General features: G+C 39.4%; 1 protein-coding gene across 9 annotated transcripts in view; it reads left to right on the forward strand.

Annotated features, from left to right (window-relative positions):
* The window catches only part of OCLN (occludin), a 56681-nt gene that overhangs the window by 20833 nt on the left and 10008 nt on the right, over window positions 1-25840 (forward strand). For all 9 annotated transcript variants that reach the window (XM_058309765.1, XM_058309784.2, XM_058309778.1 and 6 more), the window contains 2 exons: window positions 20654-20793; window positions 22661-22876. In XM_058309765.1, coding sequence (XP_058165748.1) covers window positions 20654-20793; window positions 22661-22876 — 356 coding nt within the window. The remainder of the gene's footprint in view (window positions 1-20653; window positions 20794-22660; window positions 22877-25840) is intronic.

Here is a 25840-nt window from a genome sequence, read left to right on the forward strand (position 1 = left end):
TAATTTGATTGCCAGTAGGTGGTTACATGTGTAGTTGTGTTTTCTCTCTTGTAATAAATTGTTTTCATTGTATGAAACTTAATAAAGAATAATCTTTTGAATTAGCAGATATATGATTTTGACTAAACTAGTGTTTTATACAATACTTAATCACATGCAAATTTCTTGTTGCTTTTCCCCTTCTCTTCAGTTTGCCCACCTGAAATACCTGTGGAGTATAGGCTATTTGAAATAAATTATTTGGTGGTGGTGGTGCCACAGGCATTTGGTCTTTCCTTCCTTTCTCCTTCCCTTACCCCAGTTCACTTTGCTGAACTCATTCTTTGTTGTCATTCTTCTTTTCCCTCAGTTTACTTGAACAACCTAATATAGACTAATTACTCTTGTTTCTCTATTTTAAATGAACTGTTCTGCTCAAATCAGTCTCATTCTGAAAATGGGCGATGAAGGAAATGGCTGCAGAGTGGAAATGTTTGACTTTGCTTCTAAAGTGCCTGACAGTAGATGGAGTGGGTTAATGATTTTTTTCCTTTGGTCATCAGAAATCAATATCATAAAGATAATCTCCACTTAAAATAATAGAAGAGAACCTAAAATTAACTACTTGTGCTAAGTGAGAATTAAAATTTGGGTTCTATTAACTGTAGAGAACTAAAGACGATACTCCCTTTATAACTAATACCAGGTTTTTGGGGGGAGAGGGGATAGAAAAAAATTACTAACAATCAGTTAGGGGAAGCGGATTTGGCTCAACTGATAGGGCGTCTGCCTACCACATGCAGGTCCAGGGTTCAAACCCAGGGCCTCCGTGACCTGTGTGGTGAAGTTGGCCCACGTAGTGCACAAGGAGTGCCCTGCCACGCAGGGGATGGAAGGGAGCCCCACGCGCAAGGAGTGTGCTCTGTAAGGAGAGTCGCCCCACGGGAAAGAGGTGCAGCTTGCCCAGGAGTGGCAGTGCAAACACGGAGAGCTGACGCAGCAAGACGACGCAACAAAAAGAGACACAGATTCCTGGTGCCACTGACAAAGAATACAAGTGGACACAGAAGAACACACAGCAATTGGACACAGAGAGCAGACAATTGGGGGTGGGGTGGGGGAAGGGGAGAGAAATAAGTAAAAATAAATCTTTAAAAACAAAACAAAACAATTAGTTAGCTACTCAATATTAGTTTATTCCTAACTTGAAAATTGGGTATGTCTAGAAATTCATTATCTGTTTAAATCATACTTAAATCACCACCATCATACATTCCCACGACTTTTCTGTCATTCCAAACAGAAACTCACCTCTTACCTGTGAAGCATTCACTCTCCCTTCCCTGCTCCACCCTGTCTTAGATTAACATTTTTAGGATCGTAGCCTCCAGAGCGGAGGCACCTCAAAAGCTGAGCTTAAGAGTTTCAAATAAGTTTTGACCCTTTTGTATTATCTGTCATTTTGTATTACCTGAAAACTTAAAAATTTCTGATTTTGTATCCTTGAATCCCCAGCACAATATTTTTCCTGCCTTCCTAGGGGTTTTTAGGTTGGTTTGTTTTTTCCTTCCCTTCCCCTTTCCCAATATCTTGTTCTTTGTAAAATAAACAGGGCGTGTTTGTTGTTATCCTAGTCCTGTATAGTCAGTTTATTCACAAGTTTTATTTTAAATGTTTTCAGATTCTTTTATTTAAGTATACAGATCTTTATTTTTTCTGCCATACCCTCAACCCTAGATCTAATTGTTGTTTTTTTATGAATTTAAAGCAAAATAGTCTTATCTGATTTTAAGTGTAGAAAATTTTTAAAATACAGTGACAAAGAAAATTCTACAACAGTGAGTTGCCATTTTGGTGTATTTTCTTCCATCTTTTTTCTCCTGCCACTTCTTATTCTATATCAGAATTATGATCATACTCCCTATCAGTATAAAATCCTGCCTTTTTGTTTTAGCTTAATAGCATATTGTGAGCATTTACTCATCATGTCATTAAATATTCCTCAACAACATTGTTGATACTGTTAAAATTTTTATTGAAATATTGTACACTCAGAGTAAAGTACATTAAGTTTACCAATTCAATCATTCAGCTTGATGAATTTTTACATCTGTATGTCCATGTAACCATTATCCAGATGAAGTTCTAGAAATTCCAATGTCTAAGATTTCCTCATTCTTCTTCCCAGTCAGTCACCCCAGAGTGAGGTAACTCCTCCTCTGATTTCAATAACCATCAATTAGTTTTGCCTGTGCTTAAACTTTCTATTAATGGAATTATGCACTGTTTTTTTATTCTTTACTCAGCATAGTTTCTGAGATTCATGTATGTTTTTGCATCTATCAGTAGGGTACTTAAAACTTTTTTTTGTTCCACAAAAAAGAGAAAAACTTTCCTAATTGTCCTTTTAAAATAGCTGTGGTCCAAATTAAAACAAAACAAAAAGGTATTTCAGGAAATCTCTCCTTGTCATTTTTGTGCTGCCATTTGCCTAGTTCTGGGTAGCTGTCCTACCTGTTTCCACTCCCATTGGTGACCAATCTTAGTTCTTAAGAGTCCTTTCATCATTTCTGTGTACATGTGAAAGTAAAACCAAAGAAAACGGGACTTCTTCTGCTCTTTTTCACAGAAGTTAGCATGCTGATCATACGGTTCTGCCTGCGCCTTGCCCTTTTTACTTTACATTGTATCGTGGTGGTCTGTCTTTATCACTTCATGGAGAGCTTCTCATGGTACCCTGGTTTATTCCACCAATCCTTCGGCATTGATAGATAGATATATTTGCTGTTTGCCATGACAAACAATGGTATAATTGTATACCTTGTCTATATGTTTGTGTATTACTATATCTCTAGGATAGATTCCCCAAAATAGTACCCGTGGGTCAAGAGTATATGCATGTGTAATTTTGCTGGATGTTGGGAATTGTCCTACATAGGTTTTGTATCAATTCATAGGCTTATCAGTAAGTATGAAATTGTTTCCATCCACTTTTACTGATAACATTGTAGAGATGTATTTGGCTAACTCCTTTTGTTACACATAGGTTGTTTTTCAGGTTTTGACTATTCTAAGTAATTGCTTAATGAACATTTTATGAAGTCTTTGACCAAATTATTTCTTTAGAATTGAGCTAGGATTAAAAGAGTGTGAACTTTAATTAATACTCTGGATCCATTTAAGGTTCATTTTGTTTTTAAAAAATGTTTCTTGTTTTTTTTAAATTAATTTGCAATAGATCTTTATGTTAAGTGTTTCACAGTTTTACAAGCACTTAAGAATTAGTTTTTGTTTTTTTAAATACAGAAACAATGGAAAAAATGGTTCTACAACCTCACCCCTTTATAAATGCTATTTGCCTTTTTTGTTAGTGGTGGTTTTAAGTTCTTATTATAATACAAGTTTATTATAACAAGCAATATACAAAAATAAACAAAAAAGTGAAAGTATTCCTCTTCTCCTACAACTCCCCAGTGGAGCCATTTAATACTGTTTTTCCCCACTGAGATGTCTTCAGCTATTCTTTTCTTTTCATTTAATAACTGTTAACATATAGGGTCATAGCCTTCTGAGTCTTTTCCCCACTCATATAGAATGTTAATGACTTCATACATTCTAAGGCACACTACCTCGTTCCCTTTTTAATTTGTCTGAACTGTGGTACATTACTTCTTACTGCTGGTTTTTATATGGTGGGGAGTCTCCCCCACCCCCTGCCAGCCACGACAAAATGTTACCAAATGGTGCTATACTTTAGGGTTGATGGTATCTTAGACTTCATCCCTGTGTACCATGGCAGACACAAATTTGATGCAGTGTTGCAGAGTGGGTGTAAGAGTGTAGAGTGGAGCTGAATTACCTAGGTATATTCCAGCCTGGCCAAGTACCTCTGTGAGACCTGGGCAAAGCCTTTCACATCTCTGCCTTGGCTTCATCCTCTCTCAAATGAGGATAATAATAGTATATACCTCATAAGCACCACTGCAATGAGTTAATAATTGTAAAATGCATAGAATATTGCCTTTCATTGGTAAACAATGTGATATTTTTAATAATTTGATATCATTTTTTACCCAAAAAATGGGTTCATAGTTACATTGTAGGTTGTTGTTTTTTTTAACTCACTTTTTATTGTGCCCGTCTTTCTAAGTCTGTCAGTAGTACACAGGCATGTACCTAATTGCTTTTAGCAGCTGTTTGGTATTAGACAGTATGAATATACCATGATTTATTCCCCTATTTTTAGACATTTTTATTGTTTCCAGTATTTTACTGTTCCAAATAACACTACAGTGAGAAATTCTTATATATGTGTCTTTTTTTTCCCAAAATTTTATTTCTCTCCCCTTCCCCCTACCCCCATTTGTCTGCTTTCTGTGTCCATTTGCTGTGTGTTTGTTCTTCTGTGTCCACTTGTATTCTTGTCAGTGGCACTGGGAATCTGTGTCTCTTTTTGTTGCGTCATCTTGCTGCATCAGCTGTGTGTGTGTGGGTGGCGCCACTCCTGGGCAAGCTGCACTTTTTTCATACCCGGCTAACTCCTTGCGCATGGGGCTCCTCTATGCAGGGGTCACCCCTGTGTGGCACGGCACTCCTTGTGCGCATCAGCACTGAGCGTGGGCCAGCTCACTACAAGGGTCAGGAGACCCTGGGTTTGAACCCTGGACCTCCCATGTGCTAGGCGGACACTCTACCAGTTGAGCCAAATCTGCTTCCCTTATATATGTGTCTTAATGCGCTCTTGCTGGTATTTCTTCTATAATATAGACTTTTAGAAGTGGTTCCATGAGTGTGCACATTTTAAATTTTGTAAGGTACTGCCAGATTACTCTTTGTAAAGCTGTTTGAGTTCCACTAACACTGACAGCATGACGGATTGCTTATTTGCCAACATCTTTTCCCTCTCTGGATATTGTCAGTCTTTAAATTTTGTCAATCTGACAAATGAAAATTGATTTTCATTTTAACTTTAAAAAATTTTGAGATTAAGCATATGTTTACATTCTTAAATCACTTGACTTTATAGCATGCTTATTTTTCTTTTGGATTGCTTATTGCTTTCTTATTGGAGTTTTTCATATTATGCATATTAACATTTAGTGTTATATGTTGCAAATAATCCCCCCAGATTGTTGTTAGTTTACCTTTGTTTATGGTGTTTTTATATTTTTCCATCTGTTTCCTTATGCCTTCTGCATTTCTTTGTCTTGTTCCTAGAAAGTCTTACCTACTTTCAAAGTGTAAATAATATTCCACTGTAGTTTCCTCTGTATTTTAAAATTTCTATTTTATTGTTCACCTTGTTTTGGACTAAGTGTATGCGGAAAGCAGAGTTAAATGTATTTGTCAGTTCATGGTACATTTTATCATCCTTGATTGTTGCAGAGTTCCTCCTTTGTCATTTTTCTTGTTGCTAATTTTTTTTTTTCCTGTTTAGACTGTTAGACTCCCAGGAACTTGTAAATACCTTTATTGAGATAAAACATACATATCATAAAATTCAACCAATATAAGTATATAAATTTAAGTGATTTTTAAGCATATTTATTGAGTTGTGCAGCCATCATCCTAATCCAATTTTTAAAAAATAAACTTTTTATTTTAAAATAGTTTAAAATTTACAGAAACTTGCAAAGATAATACAAAGTTCCCATCTGCTCTACACCTGGTTTTCCCTATTGTTAACATGCTATATTAATATGGTATATTTGTCACAACTAATTAACCAGTATTAAAAAATACATTGTTTTTTTTTCCTTTTATTTATTTATTTATTTATTAATACATTGTTATTAAAGTTCATATTTCATTCAGATTGGGAATTTATTTTTTGATTATGAGATAAGATCTAACTTGGTTTTGTTCCCAAATGGCCTGCCAGTTGTCCTGAAGTTAAACATTTTTGGTGTAAGTCAATGTTCTGATTATTATTCCTTTTGTAGACACATTTTAATCAAAACAATTATATAAAAAGCTATTAAGTCATTTCCTTACAAGTAGATTGGTATTTTTTTCCTGAATATGGGAAAAATTTATGTTGGTATTAACTTTGCCATTGTATAAATAGAAAACATTTTTCATTCAGGTGTGTAGAGTCACATAATGGGTGACAAAGCTAGAACTAGAACCCTAATTGAGCATTTCCATGCCATCATGCTCTTAAGGAAAATTTAATGATGATTTTTTCTGTATGCATATACATATTTGTTATATCTATTATTGGACTTCGGGTGCACAGAAATAGATTAATCCTAATTTTTGGTTCATGACATCATTTATGATCCATGCATAAGCTTCTTGTTTATTCATTTACTTGTTTAATAATGAGAACCTGTGAACCCAACATCTAACCCAAGAATTAGTGTATTAAGTCTTGTACAGGGAAGCAGATGTGGCTCAAGTGATTGGGCTCCTGTCTACCATATAGGAGGTTCAGGTTTCGACTCCTGGGGCCTCCTGGTGAAGGCAAACTGGCCCGAGCAGAGAGCTGGCCTGCTTGGAGTGCTGGTCCACACACAGAGCTGGTGCAGCAAAAGCAACAAAAACAGACGCAGATGAGAGACAATATGAGAAGCAAAAGACCAGGGAGCTGAGGTGGCACAAGAGAATGAGCGCCTCTCTCCCACTCCAGAAGGTCCCAGGATCAGTTCCTGGTGCTAGCTAAAGAGAAGACAAGCAGACACAGAAGAACACACAGTGAATGGGCACAGAAAGCAGACAGCGAGCATAAAAACAATGAGGGGGATGGGGGTAATAAATAAATAAGTCTGTAAAAAAAAGTCTGTTACATTACCTTGTATCTTTTACTCTCTCTCCCATCTGTCTGCTTCTGCCTGATCCTAGAAGTGACCAATCCTGTATTTTTAATTATTAAAGCTTGCTTTTTAAAAAGTTTTTCCCACATATGTGTATGCCTCAACAATGCATTTTTGTTTTAGCTGTTTTTTAACTTTATAGAAAATGTCCTGGCATTTAGTTTCTTGAGACTTGCTTTTTTAACTCAACTTTAGGTTAATATGATTCATCCATGTTAGATGTGGCTGGCATTCATCTGGTTGTACTATTGTCTAATCCTCCATATTATAACATTTTGTAACAGTTTATCTGGTCTCCTGTTGATGGGCATTTGGATTATTAAAACTGTTTTACCATGGACAGTTTTGATTAAGAGTAGAATTCCTGAGGCATAAGGTCTGTGAATGTCCAGCTTTATAAGATAATGCCTAATTATGTTCTAAAATGTACCCACTTACAAGCTTACCAGCAATGCTTGTGTTACTAGATTTTGTAATGTGGGAAAAGAATCTGACTATTGTCTTGCTTTGTGTTTCTCTGAGCATGTGCTCTTGTTCATTGGCCTCATGCGGTCTCTTTTGCATCTTACCTTTTGGCAATTGCTGAGATGGTAAAACTCAACCAGTTTCTCTGATACTCTTGATTCTCATAAGAGTTTTCATGGAATAAAGGTCAACTGCTCTCATGTTTATTGCATCATCATTAGTGCACTTTTCAAAAATGACTAACCCATTATAGATATGACAAGCCAAATTGCCTTCCCTTCTATTAGTAAAGACGACAGTGTGTACCTTCCCTTTTCCATTTTCTTGAATGTGTGATATTGAAAACTTGATTTTCAGTGCTGGGAATCCACACATGATTGCACAGCCGAGGGGAGCAAACACCCTCAAGTGGTCTCAGGTTGAATGGCACCTCCTTGCTGTTGCTCTAAGATATTTTACTTTGCTGGGTTCTTTCCTCACTGGAGGCAAAAGAGTCCCTTCACTTGTAGGTTTTGTTAGATGTATAGCCTAATGGGATCATTAGCACTTCCCTTCTTCCACTGCTGATGAATCACGTTGGCTTTTCTGGTAGAAGCACAGCATAGCAGGGAATTGGAACACCAGCTTTTGGTTCTAGCTTCACTGCTTTTCTTGTGACTTTAGGCAGATCATTTCTGTTATTGTTAAAAGAAGTCTGATTTAGAGAGGATACCTGGCATAGCGGCAACAGCATTGGACCCCAAAGCTTTGGCCATGAGTCCAGCTTCCATCACTGTTTGGCAAGCAGCTTTAACCCCTCTGAGCCTTAGTTTCCATATCTATAAAATGGATAAGTAATATTTTATCTGTCTCTTAGTACTGATGTGAGAGGCGTATGAGAAAGTGTATGAGATAAATAAAATACTGTTGTCTACCTTCCAGGGACATTGCAAGGAAAATACCTGACTATATAGAAAAGAAGTAATTTTGATGTTGTACAAATTAGGATTCTTTTGGTTACAGGAGACAGAAACCACTTAAATTACTTCAGGTAAAAAGAGGAATTTATTTGCATAGTTATGAAATCCTAGAAAGAGTTAGAACAACTTAGCAGCAGAGGACAGGAATGTGACTCCCTTAAAGAACAGCTAAAATTACAGACTTACAGGCCATTAGTTTCTCATCTTGACTTCTTTCTGTCTGGATAGGCTTCATTTTTCTCTCACGTGGAGCTCTTTGTTTTGCAAAGTAGAGTTTCATCTAAGACTGGCCTGGGAAGGGACCTTGACTGGCCCCCTTCAGTTAACCCACTGTGGTCGGAAGCAGGGCCCCCTCACATAATAGGCATATGGCAGTTCCCAAAGCTGCCGTGTGGAATGGGGAGATGGTTTCTTAAGAAAGACTGCTGTATAGATGATATTTACTATAAATATGCTGTATGAATTAGTATTTATTGTCCCCTTGTTTTTGATGTCTGTGGGCATCTCACCAGCTTTGAATTCAAGATGCAATTTGAGTATCTTAGAATGAGTTTCCAAGCAGCTTTGAATTTGCCTGCCGTGCTCCAGTTCCCTCGTACTCTGCTTACTCCTCCCATTAATTGTGTTATGCTGCTCAGATCCTTTCCTATCTCTGCCCTCTGACAAGGGCAGGGGACTGGTCCAAGGGGTTGTGCCCTGCTGGTACACTGAGAATGCCAGCTGTGTGGCAGTTCAGCTATGGGTGGCAGAACTGAACTGGGAAGGACTGGCACCATTTATTTAGTCCATGGACACAGGTATTTCCTGTTAATCTTCCCCGTCCACCCTATTTCTAGAAGATCATGAAAACCAGAGCATACATAATCATTTTCTCTGGAGTAAATACTTATAACTAGGTCCTGGTTTTGGAAAAGCACACACCTACAGTAAATATTAAGGGTTGATTATAAAACCTGTGTACTTGAGATTAGTTTTTATCAACACCCGCAGATTTTGGTGAAGTAGTAACTGCAGGTTAAGAGTTTCAGATGCTTCTGTGAATACATTTTTATTTGGTTTTGGTAAAGTAGAAGAAATCATCATCTGAGAGCCATATGGGACTTTGAGGTGAGATCATCTGATCTATCTCACTGAATTTACAAGCAAGGAAGCTGAAGCTCTGTGAGGTGAATGTGCTAACAAGATGCAGGCTTGCTGGTGGTGACAGGATGAGTCAGGACTGCAAGTTTAGATTCTCCTTACTATGTGCTTCTCTTAGTATATTAAGTCAGACTGACTTGTGTATGAGCTTCATGTCTTAAAAACTTTGGTAACAGACCTAAGAAAATCGTAATAAAAGAAATAAAAATCATAACCACCATGTCTCCTAAGTATCTATTATATATGCTAACCACTTTATACATTATTCTAAGTTATCCTCAGGTTAGCCACTTTATCTTAACTAATCTTTACAACATAGCTACTTTTTATAGAAGGAGAAACTGAAGTTTGTAAGGGCTTCAGTAATTTGTCTCAGACATCACAGCTACTGAAAAGCAGGACAAGTATTCTAACTCATATATTTGCCTTTATAACTTGTGTTTTTGGTGTGAGGTTTTTTGTTTGTTTGTTCTTCTGTTATACCCAAAGATGCTCTGAGCCTCAGTTTCTTTGTGAACAAAATTGGGGAAAATAGTACTTAGTTAATAATACTTAAGCATTAAAATGAGATCATGTATGTGTAAAGTACCTGTCTGTACCATAAATCAACAAACAATTGCCAAAGAATATTATCTGCATGTATTATAATTTGCATCTTTTCTGGCTATGCCACATGATTTATATCAGAAATAGAAACAGGCAAATTTGGAGAGAACATGCCATAAACTTATTTCTCCATTGTTACCAAATAGCAAGTGAATGGTGTTAAACAAGATGAAATAGGTAGACGTGCCTAAATCTGAAAGCTAAGTTTGCTATCTAGGAAATCTATTTCTAGACGTTCCCAAGTCTTTAAAACTGTGATTCAACATTTATGTATCATCTGTTCCTATCATTTACCTGTCAAGGTAGGATCTAGTGAGATTGAATGAGGTGTAGAGACAGGAAAGTATCCCTGATTGTGCTGCACAGGTCCTGTCTTTGCAGTCAGGCTTGAGTAGCTCCTTCATCTTCTGATGAATTCAATCAGTTTGCCTCAAGGTGGTCTTATCTATTCACTTAATAGGTTCCTCTTCTGTAAATGGGAAAAATAAAAGGGCCATCTATAGATATGTTCATGCTGTGAAGATTAAAGGGCTTAGATCAGGCCAGCACATATCTTTTTTTTAAGATTTATTTTATTTATTTCTCTCCCCTTCCCTGCGGCCCCCCCCAGTTGTCTGCTCTCTGTGTCCATTCACTGTGTGTTCTTCTGTGCCCACTTGTATTCTTGTCAGCGGCACTGGGAACCTGTGTCTCTTTTTGTTGCATCATCTTGCTGCGTCAGCTGTCCGTGTGTGCGGCAACACTCTTGGGCAGGTCCTTACGGGGTGCACTCCTTGCACGTGGGGATCCTATGCAGGGGACACCCCTGCATGGCACACCACTCCTTGTGCACATCAGCACTGCACATGGGCCAGCTTCACACGGGTCAGGAGGCCCTGGGTTAACCTGGACCTTCCATGTGGTAGGTGGACTCTCTATCCATTGAGCCAAATCCACTTCCCAGCACATGATATTTTACTGCCCAATAAGGTTAAGCTAGAATAATACTTGTTAGTATTTGCAGCATTGAGTTTGAATTAGGGAGAACATGTAAGTATATTTAATGTTGATTTCAGTTTAATTTTTCTTCCTCTTACCATAAAAACAAATGTCTTTCTCACGGTGTAGGCATGCCCTGCAGTCATCTCACTCTGCACACAGGAGGGTGGAGAAAGGAATGCCTGGAGTAGAAGGCTGGGACAGGGCAATGGTGATAATCAGCATTAGACTTCTGATGGACTTAAATAGCCTTTTTATTTTTGACCAGTACAAGCATTCTCATATGTAAAAGCAACCCTGTGTGCTTTCTCATCCCTGGGAAAGATTGCACTGTTATTTGTGACCTCAGATGGAACAAAATGGAACCAAAGTAGAGGTACCCTGTCTGCTGACTTTGAGAAACCACTAAGAGTCTAAGTACTGACAGCTGGCTCTATTCCAGCCCCACTGTGAATGAAAAGGAGTGGGGGGAAATGGACTTGGCCCAGTGGACAGTGCATCCGTCTACCACATGGGAGGTCTGTGGTTCAAACCCCGGGCCTCCTTGACCCGTGTGGAGCTGACCCATGCGCAGTGCTGATGCGCGCAAGGAGTGCCCTGCCGTGCAGGGGTGTCCCCTGCATAGGGGAGCCCCACGCGCAAGGAGTGCGCCGCCTAAGGAGAGCCGCCCAGTGCGAAAGAAAGTTCAGCTTGCTCAGGAATGGCACCGCACACACGGAGAGCTGACACAACAAGGTGACACACACAAAAAAAACACAGATTCCCGGTGCCCCTGATAAGGATAGAAGCGGTCACAGAAGAACACACAGTGAATGGACACAGAGCAGACAACTGGGAAGGGGGGAGGGGAGAGAAATAAATAAATAAATCTTAAAAAAAAAAAAAGAAAAGGAGTGGAAGAGCAGGCCAAGGAATTCTGGAGAGCCAGCTTTAGAGAGTTCTGTAATGGAAAGTGAGGTAATGTGCACTAGAGCTGGTGAGTGTCTTTCTGGCTCTCTAAAAGCAGTAATTCCAGGTTTTCAGGACTAAATTGAACTTTTTCTAAAGTTAACCAAAGGTATAATGGTTTTAACAAGGCACAGTTGTCTGATATTATGTCCTTTGTCAGTGGTTCTCAAACCTGAAGCTGCATCAGAATCTCCAGGAGGTTTGTTAAAACATTGGTGGCTCCCATGCCTGAGAATTGGCATTTTGATGGAGTTTCCAAGTAATGTTGATGCTGTGGGTGAAGGAACTACCCTTAGAGAACCACTGTTGTGTAGACTCAAGCTGCAACAGTTACATGCCAGCCAGTTGGCACTTGAGTTAATGTATACCTAAAGCCTTTCCACATCATAGCATTCTTAGGAAATAACATTGTATAACATACTGGAGTAAACTGAATGGGATTTGGAACCCCCAAATGACGTTTACCCTCAAAGGTGAACTGGTGCAGAGGCTGAGGAGAAGTATTCTAACCCATATATGTGGGTTATTCCTTGTGGTACACCTATTGGGGAGTTCTGACATGAGATTCATGTGTGCTAAACTAAAGTACAAAATTCACCAGGATTTCCACTTGCAGAGCCAGGGGGCCTTGAATGAGATCATTGATGGCTAAGATTGACTCATTGAAAGTAAGGTTTTCCATCTCATTCACTTCCAAAGTTCCAACTCATTGATTCTTAGGGAGTTTCAGAATTCACTTTTTTAAAAAAACTCCTCCACCCCTTGAGATGGCTCTCTCACCTGTCTGCTCGTCTTCAGGAGGCACCAAACCCTGGACCTCTCGTGTGGGAGGTGGGTGCCCAACTGCTTGAGCCACATCCACTCTCTCAGAATTCACTTTTGCCGATACATATTCCCAGTGAGCAGTGTGCTTTGCTTAATCCTTAGTGCCATCTGATCCACATGATTTAGTCAGACTTGCTCAGACCTGGTCCATGATCACTTCTTTTGTAGGATTAGTACATTTGAGAGCATTTGCCTTCAAGGACCCAAAGGTAGAGAAACGTCTGAGGGAACTTTCCAAATCAGTTTTGAGGCTCTTGTTGGGGGAACAACTAGGGGTGTAAAATATCAGAAAACGAGAAAAACGAGTTGTTCAGCTTACTGTTCAGAGAACCTGTAGCACAAGTGCACGTGGCAGGTAAAGGTGGAACAAGCAGGTTGTAAAACTGGAGATGATACTTTGAGATTAAGCTGCCCCTCCTCTGCAGCCTTCTGCATTTCTCCACTTTAATTACGAAGCATGAACAACCCTTTTCTCATTGAAGGTGGTGTTCCTGCACTCTGAGCTAAACAGAGGCACCTGGTGACTGGTGACCTGTTACTACATATTCATAGTAATTTTGCATCAAAATCTGCTCTTGTAAAGTTAGAGTAATAGGCAAATGAAATCCTTCAAAATGGATTCACATAGTCTCTCATTAGGGTGTGGTGCGGAGTTTAAAGTCCAGGCAATGAGAATGGTTTTCTTTGTCACAAAGTAGTCGATACCTAGACAAGATGATGGCATTCTCAAGCTATGTTTGGATTTACTGAGGTGGCAGTTTGTTGTGCCAGAGCTAAGCAGGCCCTGGTTCAAATCTCCCCTCTACCACTTCACCTTTTGTGTAACCTTGGGCAAGTTAATTTAACCTTTGTGGCTCAACTCTGCCATCTGAAAATAGAGATAAGCTTATCTCACTGAGGCGGTGGTGAGGAGTAAGCTAGGTGAGGTTTTGCCTGGCACACAACAGATACTTAATAGATGATCTTTCCTGTCATTCTTAGAGGTGGATGACTTTTGTCATATTACTGGACCAGTTGGTTGCAGGTCTAGCTTCAGTCTTTCTCCCATGTGTGAATTGGGAACAAAGAGAAAAAGGAGAAATGACTGTCATTACTTCTTTTTATTTTTACTACTACTAAATGGCAGGTGAAATTTATTTGAGTGGTAATTCAGTATTTGCCCAACCTGTGTTGTGGGGAGAGAATTTCTTTCAAGGTCCTTTTTTTTTTTTTTTTTTGTACTTTTTTTTTTTTTTATTGACTTTGTAATAATATTACATTAAAAATATATATGTGAGGTCCCATTCAACCCCACCCTCCCCACCCCACCTCTCCCCCCCCCCCCCAGCAACACTCCCTCCCATCATCATGACACATCCATTGGATTTGGTAAGTACATCTTTGGGCACCTCTGCACCTCATAGACAATGGTTCACATCATGGCCCATACTCTCCTCCATTCCATCCAGTGGGCCCTGTGAGGATTTACAATGTCCGGTGATTACCTCTGAAGCACCATCCAGGGCAGCTCCATGTCCCAAAGACGCCTCCACCTCTCATCTCTTCCTGCCTTTCCCCATACCCATCGTCCACCATGTCCACTTTTCCCAATCCAATGCCACCTCTTCTATGTCTTTCAAGGTCCTTGAAACATTAATGACTTTTTTATTCTGACTTCATGGAGTAATTGGTCCTAAGGGAGGAGCATCAGAATACAAAATTGTGCAGACCCATCTTGATCCCAGGTGAGGAAGGCAGAAGCCTCAAAATATGACAGTTTGGAAGAGAGAGCATGTGAGCTGCCCTAAAGGAGAGCCGCCCTCTCTGTTTTCATTTTGGCATCCAAAGAGACTGAATGTTTTAATCAACTCACCAAGTGGTGTTAGCTGTTATTTACTACAAAGATTTTTTTTTCACAAGTGATTTATAATCAAAACACTTCCAATGAACAAATTAAATTTTGAGAAAAGTCATCATGATTACCTCTTGTGGAGATCTTCTGAAATCATATTTATTTCATTTTGACATTTTAGAAACACTAAGGTCTCTCATGATGGAAATTTCAGCCTTAGTGAGACTTTCCATTGATCACTGTAAATTAATTATTAATATTCCTTAAACCTGGGCTGTGTGAATGCTTTCCTTTTTGAGTTTAATCTCGAGAGTGAGTCTGAGCCATTCTTGTTGCTTAGGTCTGTCTCCCCCTCAGCCTCTCCACGCCTGGCTTTCCTCCCATGATGTCTGTGTGGGGTGTGGGTGCCTCTCTGACCAAGGACTCCGTAAAGCCAAGACCCAGCTAAGACAAACCAGTGTGGGGCTGGGCTCTGCTCTGTGGATTTTCTTTTCACTTGAGTCCCCTCCAGGCTGTTTCAGAGCCAGAGCACCACTCCCAGCATTTGGTTTGGGGAATAATTGAATCACAAACTTTTCTTTCCTCTTAGTGCTTGGTTTAAGACAATTCTTCCTCAATTCATGTTCTCTATCTTGCTTTCTTGTGCGCCTAATTTCTTAGAGCTACTTTCAAGTTACTTAAGGAAAATTGTTCACTAATCGCTGTTCACATTTAAGGCTTGTTTTTCTCAGGTTTTAAATCTTTAAAAATGTATTATGATTATTGAGATAGTGTTATTTTTCAAAAACTTTAGCTACATCAGTTTTGTGGGTTGGCTGGGGAACCGTTTTCTCATAATAGGAAACCAGATTGGGAAATCCTAGTATTAATTACTAACACAACACACTGGGGCTTCCCCAACCCTTTACTGTCTTTTGAAAGCAGCAGATTCTGGTTTTTTATTCAGTTCACTTTGGTACCATGAAGTGGTTAAAAGAAAAAGTAATATTTCAGTTTATTTTGGGAAAATGGAAGCACAAAAAGAAAAAAAAACCTTATTCTCTTGCTTTAAAAGGGTAATTTGCATCTGCCTCTACACTCTAAGCTCTTTTTCAGGACAAAGATTCTTCTTATTCATCTCTGAGTCTTGCATAATAGCTGGCTTGGAATTTTTTTTTTATGTAGATGTATTAAAAAAAAATAGTACCGAAGGACCTGTGCTGGAGGGTCGTCAGGAGTCTAGCTAGTCCAGTTATCCTGACTCTTAAATAAAGGTCAAACTGATGGTAGGTGTTGGTAGCACTGCATTGTGAATGTAATGAATACCACTGAATTATTTACTTGAATGTGGTTAAAATGAGAACTGTTCTTTATGTTACCATGATAAACATTAAAATAAAACAAACCTGGGGAATTAGAGCAATGGTAAGGATAAATTTAGTGCCAAAAAAGAGAGAGAGAGAAGTCGGCTCAGAGCAGCTCATTTGATAAAATGCTTGGATGTATCACAATATAAAAGTAGATTGGTAATAAATAAGGTAACCTTTATTTTATTTTATTTTATTTTTTTAAAGATTTATTTATTTAATTCCCCCCCTCCCCTGGTTGTCTGTTCTTGGTGTCTATTTGCTGCATCTTGTCTTGTTTCTTTGTCCGCTTCTGTTGTCGTCAGCGGCACGGGAAGTGTGGGCGGCGCCATTCCTGGGCAGGCTGCTCTTTCTTTTCACGCTGGGCGGCTTTCCTCACGGGCGCACTCCTTGCGCGTGGGGCTCCCCCACGCGGGGGACACCCTTGCGTGGCACGGCACTCCTTGCATGCATCAGCACTGCGCATGGCCAGCTCCACACGGGTCAAGGAGGCCTGGGGTTTGAACCGCGGACCTCCCATATGGTAGACAGAGGCCCTAACCACTGGGCCAAAGTCCGTTTCCCAATAAGGTAACCTTTAGTTAACAAACTCTAGGCTCCTCATTTGTGCTGGGCACTTGGGGACTCAGGAAATAAATTAGAAGACTGTCCAAGAAGAGAGGCAGTGAATTGAAGCAGAGGCTTCAAGAGTTGGGCCTGCATTTAAATTCCACATTACCATTTACTAGGTGTAGGTCCTTGGGCAAATTGTCTAACTCCTTGAGCCACAGCTTCCTCATTTCTGAAAAGGGAACAATATTTACCTATAAGGTTGTGCCTGCTAAATGATCTATCAGTTTCGTATTTGGTGCATTGTAAGCAGGCAGACGGTGTTGGTTTTAAGATATGGCACCAAGCGATTATACTGTGTGAGCAGTTGTTGGGCAGTGTGTCAGTGCTCAGGTGAGACTGTTGGTGCTCCTTAGTGCCTGGGGAGATAGGACAGACAGGAACCTCCCCAGCAGGGACTTGTGTGGAAGGAGGTGGTGGTACTTGAGCCAAGACTTGAAGCCCAATTAAAGAGTAACTGGCAAAGAGAAAGGCAAGGGCAGTAAGAAGTCTCTAAGCGACAAGGAGAAGTACCTTATTTTTGGTTTCAAGCTTGCTAAAGTCAGTAGAAAATCCATGAGCTTTACCAGCTTTGACTAATGTTGGGATGGGGAGAAATCCTGGAGAAGTGAGAAATGAGTTTTTAAGACAAGGAAGTCTCCAGAATAAGAACAGACCTTTGCCAAGCATTTGCCTGTGACTTGGTGATGTGTTATGTCCCAAGGAATTCAGTGGGAGCCAAGAATGGTTCCCACCCAGTGCCCCCTACCAGGCCCAAGCCTGCTCCCTGGCAGCTCATCCACTGGTTTCCCCGTTTTCAGAGGGAAAGTATTCCATTCCTTCCTGACTAACAGGAATAGGAAACAGTCAGGACTACCGCTATATATTATGAGGGTAGGTAAATACCTTTTGGTATGCGATATTGCAGTGTGATAGTGAAGAGAGGACTATGGCATGTTTTAATGGAAAACTCACAGATTTAAGGTGTGTGCTTTGGAGGGAAATACACTATTAATGATTAACCTAATTGCAAGGATTTGTAATAGCAAAATTATCCAATTAGAAATCTGCTGTTTGTAACAAGAAAAGTTTCCTGTTACCTTCAAAACTTAAAAATATTCTTTGATCGGATCCACTGGACTTACCCTATTTTCAGAGTCTGGATATATGTGTGTATAGTTTTTAATTATATTAAATGGCACTGTGCAAAATGTCATCTCATTTAATTGTTAAAACAACTTTATGAAGTAGGTAGCTCCCTCCCCCCCCCCTCCTTTTTTTTTTTTCTTTCTTAAAGATGAGGAGACAGAGGCTTTAGAGAATTTGTAGTTGGCTATTCTGGGGTAAGCTCAGGTGATCTGGTGCCATTGTTCTTATCACCAAATGAAAGCAGTTCACCTCCTTGTTTTGAAAAGTTACTCTTTTTCACAAAAAGTAATTGTGGAATTATTTTGATTTTTCACACCTTATTTCTGTTTCTTCATGTTAATCAGTGAATTTGGGCTTAGCACTTGTGGTATTTGATTTTAAAACACTTTAAAATTTTTTACCAATTGCAAAGTACTGTGTGATAATTTAAAGATTTTTAGGTGAGATTTAAAAGACATTGGGGTCTGTTACATGAAATCTAGCATGTTGGGAATCTAATTGTCTATGCTCTTATGCTCTTTATATTTTTAAATAATCTTTCCCCCTTCCAAATTAAGGGGGCATAATCTTGAATGATATTACTTCTGTAGAATGAATTTACTTACAGATCAGAATGGATTTAATAAAAGGAAAGTGGAGGGGAGTGGGATATAGCTGAAGTGGTTGAGCGCCTGATTCCCATGTATAACGTCTGGGGTTTGATCCCTGGTACCTCCTAAAAACAAACAAATGGAAAAACTAGCTCTCACTGGGGAACAGATGTAGCTCAGTAATTGAGTGCCTGCTTCCCATGTACAAGGTCCTGGGTTCAATCCCCCAGACCTCCTAGAAAAAGAAAAAAAGGAAAAAAAAGTGAATGAGAAAAGAGAAAGAGCAAAGAAAACCATGGTTACATGTTCTAACGTAGTACAATTATAAAATGGGGGGAAGAATTGGAATAATATATGCAAAAAGAATTTTTTTTTAAGTTAAGTGGAAAGGACAGCAACAATGTTGTGACTATACTGTAAAGGCTATAGAGAATATAGCCATCAAGAATGTACGTTGAGAGACTAAACTTACTCTTATTAAAGAGCTGTAACAGAAAACAAGTTGAGCTTCTTAGTTACTTCTGAGGTTTTAACATTCCATGGTTAGGAATGAATGGATTAAGAATAAACAGAGATTCAGGTCTCCTAAGTATGCACCATCCCTAGCACCAGCCACAGATTCAGTAAGAGTGACAGAAGAGGCATGTGTAGAAAAGTCACATCTGAGTCCAGCTCCATCACACTCAGGAGCACAAATTCCAAAGTATGGCCCTCTGACCCTGAGCCTCAGCAGAATGGTGACTCCTACTCTCTGGTTCATTGGTCTTGCCCAGGCCAGCTAAGAGGGAGGTGAAGATGGTCAGCCACCACACCAGGGAATCAAGAGTGGCTACAACTGCAAGCAGAGGAATTGCATCCGTCATCCCTGTGGAATCTAAGCCCCCTCTTGATCTAGAGGTAGAGTGGACATCACCATCCCAGGGTCCACAGAATGGAGGAATAAAATAGGGACTAGAGTGGACTTACTGATATTCTATTATAAAACTATTGTGACTAGTAATGAAAGAAATTTTAGCATTGAGGTGGAGAAAGTAGTTGCTGAGTATAGGGAGAGGGAAGAAGAGATGTGATGTGGGGGAATTTTTTGGGATTTTGAGTTGTCCTAAATGATATTGCAGGGTCAGATGCTGGACTTTATATATCCTGCCATAACCCACTGAATGTACTGGGGGAGAGTGTGAACTACAGGGTAAACTATAGTCTGTGTAGTGCAGAAGTGCCCCGAAATGTGTTCACCAAGTGCGATGAGTGTGCCAAAATGGTGGGGAAGGTTGTTGGTGTGGGAGGAGTGGGGTGGGGGGTATATAGGAACCTCATATTTTTTAATGTAATTCTTTTTGTGATGTATATATCTTCAAAAAAATACAATTTACAAAAATGATGAGGTAGGGGGTGGGGAGTGAGTTATATGGGAACCTCTTATGTTTTCCAATGTAATGTTCCTTGTGATCTATTAACTTTAATAAAAATAAATAAATAAAATTTTTTAAATTAAAAAAAAGAATAACCAATGTGTCTTTCAATTAAAAAAAAGCTGTTTGGTAAAAAGGAAAAAAAAAAGAATAACTGATGTCCTTTGTCCTAGATTAGTGGTTTTCTAGGTGTGGCCCACAGTTGCATCAGCATTACCTGGAGATGGTAAAAGTGCAAATTCTCAAACCCTAACCCAGACTTAGCCTATATCAAATGATACTGATTTTCCTCATCTGGAAGGGAGGAGAGGGAGAACAGGCAATTACCACAGATAATTATTCCACCTAATCACACCAGGATGAGAATCAACTAATCAGGATTTTTCCTTCTTTGTAATACATTCTGGTCTTGTTAAATAGCAATAGCACCTTTTCTGTGTTTGTAAAAATAGTGATTTGATTGTTACCTTAAGTAATAAAACTGCAGTTCTTAAAGGTTAAGAGTATTTAATAAGCCTAATAAGTATTAGATATTTTTTTAAGACTTATTTATTTATTTATCTATCTCCCCCCCCCACCCTGGTTGTCTGTTCTTTGTGTCTATTTGCTGCGTCTTCTTTGTCCGCAGAACGGGAATCTGTGTTTCTTTTTGTTGTGTCATCTTGTTGTGTCAGCTCTCCGTATGTGCAGCACAATTCCTAGGTAGGCTGCACTTTCTTTCGTGCTGGGCGGCTCTCCTTACGGGGCGCACTCCTTGCATGTGGGGCTCCCCTACGCAGGGGACACCCCTGCGTGGCACAGCATTCCTTGCACGCATCAGCACTGCGCATGGGCCAGCTCCACATGGGTCAAGAAGGCCCAGGGTTTGAACCACGGACCTCCCATGTGGTAGATGGATGCCCCAATCACTGGGCCAAGTCCGCCACCCGATATTTTTATATATGATATTTTTCTTCTCTTTCTTCCCCTTTTAATTTATAGCCTAAATAATAACTGTGTGTCTCTTGGGACTGTTTCTTTAGGTTAAAAATGTTTCTGCAGGCTCACATGACATGCTTCCATCTGACTTTGTGGAGAGAGTTGACAATTCCGTGGCATACTCTTCAAATGGCAAAGTGAATGACAGGCGGTCGTACCCAGATTCTTCTTATAAATCAACTCCGTAAGTAGCATCTCCCTTATTGTTTTGGACCATTAACTAACTCCCCTTAAAAAATATCCAACAGTGCTCACAAAAGCTGGAGAGAACTTTGCCTTGGAGAACAGTAGGAGGGTGAGGTTGTGAGGTGGTCAGGTTCTCTTCCCCTGCCAAGCAAAAAATTCCACTTGCTGATTTTTTAGAGGTCTGGTTTGGGGTCTTTCGCATTAGGAATGTCCTCCTTTGCCTGCTCCCTTTTTTATTTCTGGTTTTTGAAATTCAGGTGCAAAGAAGTTACTGATTGATAGCCGAGCTGTGTGATTCTCATTATTTCCTTTTGCCTATAATTTTTAGATCTTAACAGAAGGGGGAGATTGCTTATTGATCAACCTTATCCACATATGTTCCTGTTAAACTATAAGGTTTCATTTGAAGTGAGGAATTCTAAGATCTCATTTGCCCAGCTGCTGTACTATGTCCTCCATATTGCTGGGAAATGTGCAACCAATAAAGCCTCAAGGTTTTGTTGTACATGAGGTTTATAAAAAGTACCTCACGATGAGTGTCTCACCATAGTAGGGGCCATTATGGTTATTGAAATGGAATTCTCATTGTATAGTTGGGGCCATTATGGTTATTGAAATGGAATCCCTATTGTGATTTTAGCTTACCTTAAAGCCCAGTTCTAGTTCAGTCTGATGGCTGGTGAGAGAAGGATGTTGATGATCTTGTTAAGGACTTTAATTTTTGCCTAAGGATGATAAAATAGTGCTCCTATATGTAACTTGGAACTCCAAATTTCTCTGGAGACCGAAACAAACCAAATATCTTCCATTTAGCTAGTTCAATTGTTCTAAGTTAAAAGTGTGTCCTTGGAAAGTTTTTTGTTGAGAGTTTTATCCACTACCCAATTCAGTGGTCTGAGATATATAGAAACTCACTTTGTGAGTCTTTGGGCCTGGGGCCTCCGATGCTGACACCCACTAGCAGCTGAGTTAATTATGGACTCAGTTTGAAGACAGTAGACTTTATTATTACACTGGAATGGAACCTGGAAACTGAACAGACTGACAGTCTGTCTTACTCCCTATATATTTTGTTTTGGTGGAAAACAGGCGCTCAGTCTCTGAGCTACATCCACTCCCTAGGGGTGTACAGATTTTAACCCACAGAAATGTAGAAATAGAAGGTTAATGAGAGTACATATATTCCCTAACTCATAATTTATATATACTTCTCTTGCTAAGCATTTCATTTCTAGCTTTCAGGCTAGATCAGGTATTTTACTGTAGGAAGAAAGGAGGTGGAAAAGCTGCAAGGTAAAGATTTCCAATATTGATATCTGATATTATGATATTATGGCAGAAGGCCCGTTTTTGGTTTTTTGAAAAATTTTATTTTTTAATTATCTTTTTTTAAAGTTAATCGATCGCACAGAACATTACATTAAAAAACGTAAGAGGTTGCTATATACCCCACTCCCCACCCCCACCTCCATCTTTTTTTTTTAATTATATTTTTTTGACGATACAAAGATCACCAAAAAAAAGGCCCGTTCTGATGTTTTCATTTCTTTTGCCCTTTAGCTTCCTACTTTTCTGGCCCCTGCACACAAATGAAACCACTGCGTTCTGAGGGTTTTGTTCTCCTACCTCAGAGCAAGAAACCTAACACCTGCCATTTAGGGCTGAGTGTCTAGGAACTTGTTAATCATTGACTCGTGGAGAAAGTCACATTTTCCCTTCCTTAGAATAGCCCTGGCATCGCTCACAGAGCCACGCACATGTGGATGTCTCCTGGTGGTGTTTTTGCTGCTTTCTGTGGTTACAGTGCCCTGGCAGAGGCTGGTCGCATACTCAGCGATCACTGAGAATGATCCTTGTTTTATTAGGGTGCCTGAAGTGGTTCAGGAGCTTCCGGTGACTTCAGCTGTGGATGGCTTCAGGCAGCCTTATTACAGCAGCAGTGGTAACTATGACTCCCCTTCGAGAAGGGCTCCCACGAAGGCCAGAGCAGGAAGGTCAAAGAGAACAGAGCAAGACCACTATGAAACGGACTACACGACCGGCGGCGAGTCGTGTGATGAGCTGGAGGAGGACTGGATCAGGTACCCACTCAACACTCCTCTTGCGGGAGCCATGTTCACATTCTGATTATTTATTTGGCCCGTCAAACTTTGGAAACCATTGCCTCCTGAACTGGAGTCCTTGGTGTCATTTCATTCTCACTGTCAACCAGGCTGGAGACAATTTTCTTTTTGTCCTTAGGTTTCCTCAGATTAGGTGTTGGAGTATGCAGATGTATTTGGCTCTAACCTCGTGTTAAAATCACTTTCAGCTCCCCCACTAATGATGGATAAAGTTTACCAGTGCTCTTTCACCAGCGGTCACCCAAGATAGGGCTTTCAAGTAAATAAAACACAAACCAAAACAAAGCAAAGCAAAAAAAAACAAGAATAGGGGTATTTGTTTTACATAAAGAAGTTACTGATTATACATTTCCCAGACCAGGACTATGACTTTCCTTTGGCAGTTATTTTGAAGCTAAGCTTTCGTTGTAAGACCAGGGTTTATTTTTTGTTTGTTTGCATTATTTTTTATTGAGATAAAATTCACATTAAGATAATATTAACCATTAATAATGCTAAAGTTTACAATTTAGGGTCATTTAGTACATTCATAGTGTTGTGCAACCATCACCTCTATCTAGTTCCAAAACACTTTTGTCACCTTGAAAGGAAAGCCATACATGTTAGCAGTTACTCCCCATTTCCCCTTCCTGCAGCCTCTGGCAGCACTAATCTACCCTCTGTCTTTATAGATTTGCCCATTGTGGGCATTCATGTAAATGGAATTGTACAATATGTGGTCTTTTGTGTCTGGCTTCTTTCACTGAGCATAATGTTTTCTAGGTTCATCCATGTTGTAACATGTGTCAGTTGCTCATTCTTTTTTTTTTTTTTTAAGATTTTGATTTTGATTTTTTTATCCCCCCACCCCATCCCTCATTTGTGGTCACTGTCTGCTCTCTGTGTCCATTTGCTGTGTGCTCTCTGTGTCTGCTTGTCTTCTCCTTAGGAGACAGTGGGAACCGAACCCAGGACCTCCCATTTGGTATAGAAGTGCTCATTCACCTAAGCCACCTCAGCTCCCTGGTTTGTTGTATCTCTCTTTGTCTTTCCTCCCTGTGTCTCTCTTATTGTGTCATCTTGTTGCGTCAGCTCACCGCGCCTGCCTCCCATGCTGGCTTGCCTTCTCCAGGAGGCACCATGAACTGAATTCAGGACCTCTTGTGTGGTAAAAGGAAGCTTAATCGCTTGAGCCACATCCACTTCCTGATCATTCATTTTTAAGGCTGAATAATATTCCACTCTGTGGATAGACTACAGTTTGATCATTCATGACCTGATGGACATTTGGGTTGTTCTACTTTATGACTTTTGTGAATATTGCTGCTGTGAACAGTCATGTTCAAGTTTCTTATTTGAACTCCTGTTATGAATTCTTTTTAGATATATCTTGGAGGGTAAGTGCGGGATTACATGGTAATCCTACTTTTAACTTTTGAAGTAACTGCCACACTGCTTTCCACAATGGCTGCACCATTTTACATTCCCACCAGCAAATGCACAAGAGTTCTAAATTCTCCATATCCTTGTAAACTTTTTTTGCCCTTGCCTTTATTTTTTATTTTTTTAAATTATGGACAGCCTAGAGGGTGTGAAGTTATATTATGTTATAGTTTTGGTTTGCATTTCTCTAATGGCTAATGATTAGCTTATTGCCTATTTTTATTTTATTTTTGTCTTTTTGTTGAGTACTAGGAGTTTACAGTATATCCTGGTTACTAAATCCTTATTAGATATATATGTAAATATTTTCTCCTATTCTTTGGGTTTTGTTTTTACTCTCCTGATAGCCATGACTTTTTTTTTTTAATTCTTTAACTTTTAATTTTTATTTTTAAATACTTGGAAACTTATAGGACAGTTACAAAAATAATAAAAATCCTATAAAGAGAACTCTAACCATACCCCAAGTCCACCAGCTACCCACCCAGATCCACCAACTTTAATATTTTCCCACATTTGCTTGTATCATTATATCTGTATCTGTCCTATCTATCTATCCTTTATTAGATCCTATAGGAAATAAAAAACGGAGTTATAAACCAGAAATACTGCAATACTGGCATTTATATTTTTTCACATTGCTGCCTCTTTTATTTCTTCATGTAGCTTTGATCTATTGGCTGGTGTTCTTTCCTTTCAACATGCAAAACCGCCTTTAGCATCTTGTGTAGAGCCAGCCCAATGGGGATGAAGTCTCTCAGCTTTTGTTTATCTAGGAATGTCTTAATCTCTTCCTTATTTTTGGAAGACAGTTTTGTCAGATACAGAATTCTTGGTTGGCAGTTTCATGCTTTCAGCACTTTAAAATATGTCATCCTTAAATATGTCATCCCACTGCCTTCTTGCCTCAAGGGTTTCCATTGAGAAATCAGCGTTCATCTTTTCGAGGCTCTCTTGTATGATATGCTACTAGTGTCTTTTGGCTTTCAGAATTTTCATCTTTGGCATTTGGCAGTTCAAGTATACCATGGTGCCCTGTTGACCTATTTGGGTTTATCCTGTTCGGAGTTAAGCATCTTGGATGTGTATATTCATGTCTTCCATTAAATTTGGCAAGTTTTCAGCTATTATTTCTTTGAATATTCTGTCCCTTTCTTTCTTCTCTTTCTGGGATTCCCACATGCATCTATTAGTACACTTGATGGTATGCCATAGGTTCCTCAAAGTGTTTACTTTTCTTCATTCTTTCTTCCTTCTGCTCCTCAAATTGAACAATTTCAATTTTTATCTTTCAAGCTCTCTGATTCTTTCTGCCAGCACCAGTCTGCTGTTGACCCCTCTAGGGAGTTTTAAATTTCTGTCACTGTGGTCTTCGGCTCTGTTTGGTTCCTTTTTTGTAATTTCTGTCTCCATTGGTAATCTCTTTGTGTTCATCTGTCATTTTCCTGACTTCCTTTAGCTCTTTGAGCATACATAAGACCATTTTTTAAAAGTCTTTGG

Source organism: Dasypus novemcinctus, chromosome 2 (assembly GCF_030445035.2).
Source record: "Dasypus novemcinctus isolate mDasNov1 chromosome 2, mDasNov1.1.hap2, whole genome shotgun sequence".
NCBI lineage: Eukaryota > Metazoa > Chordata > Mammalia > Cingulata > Dasypodidae > Dasypus > Dasypus novemcinctus.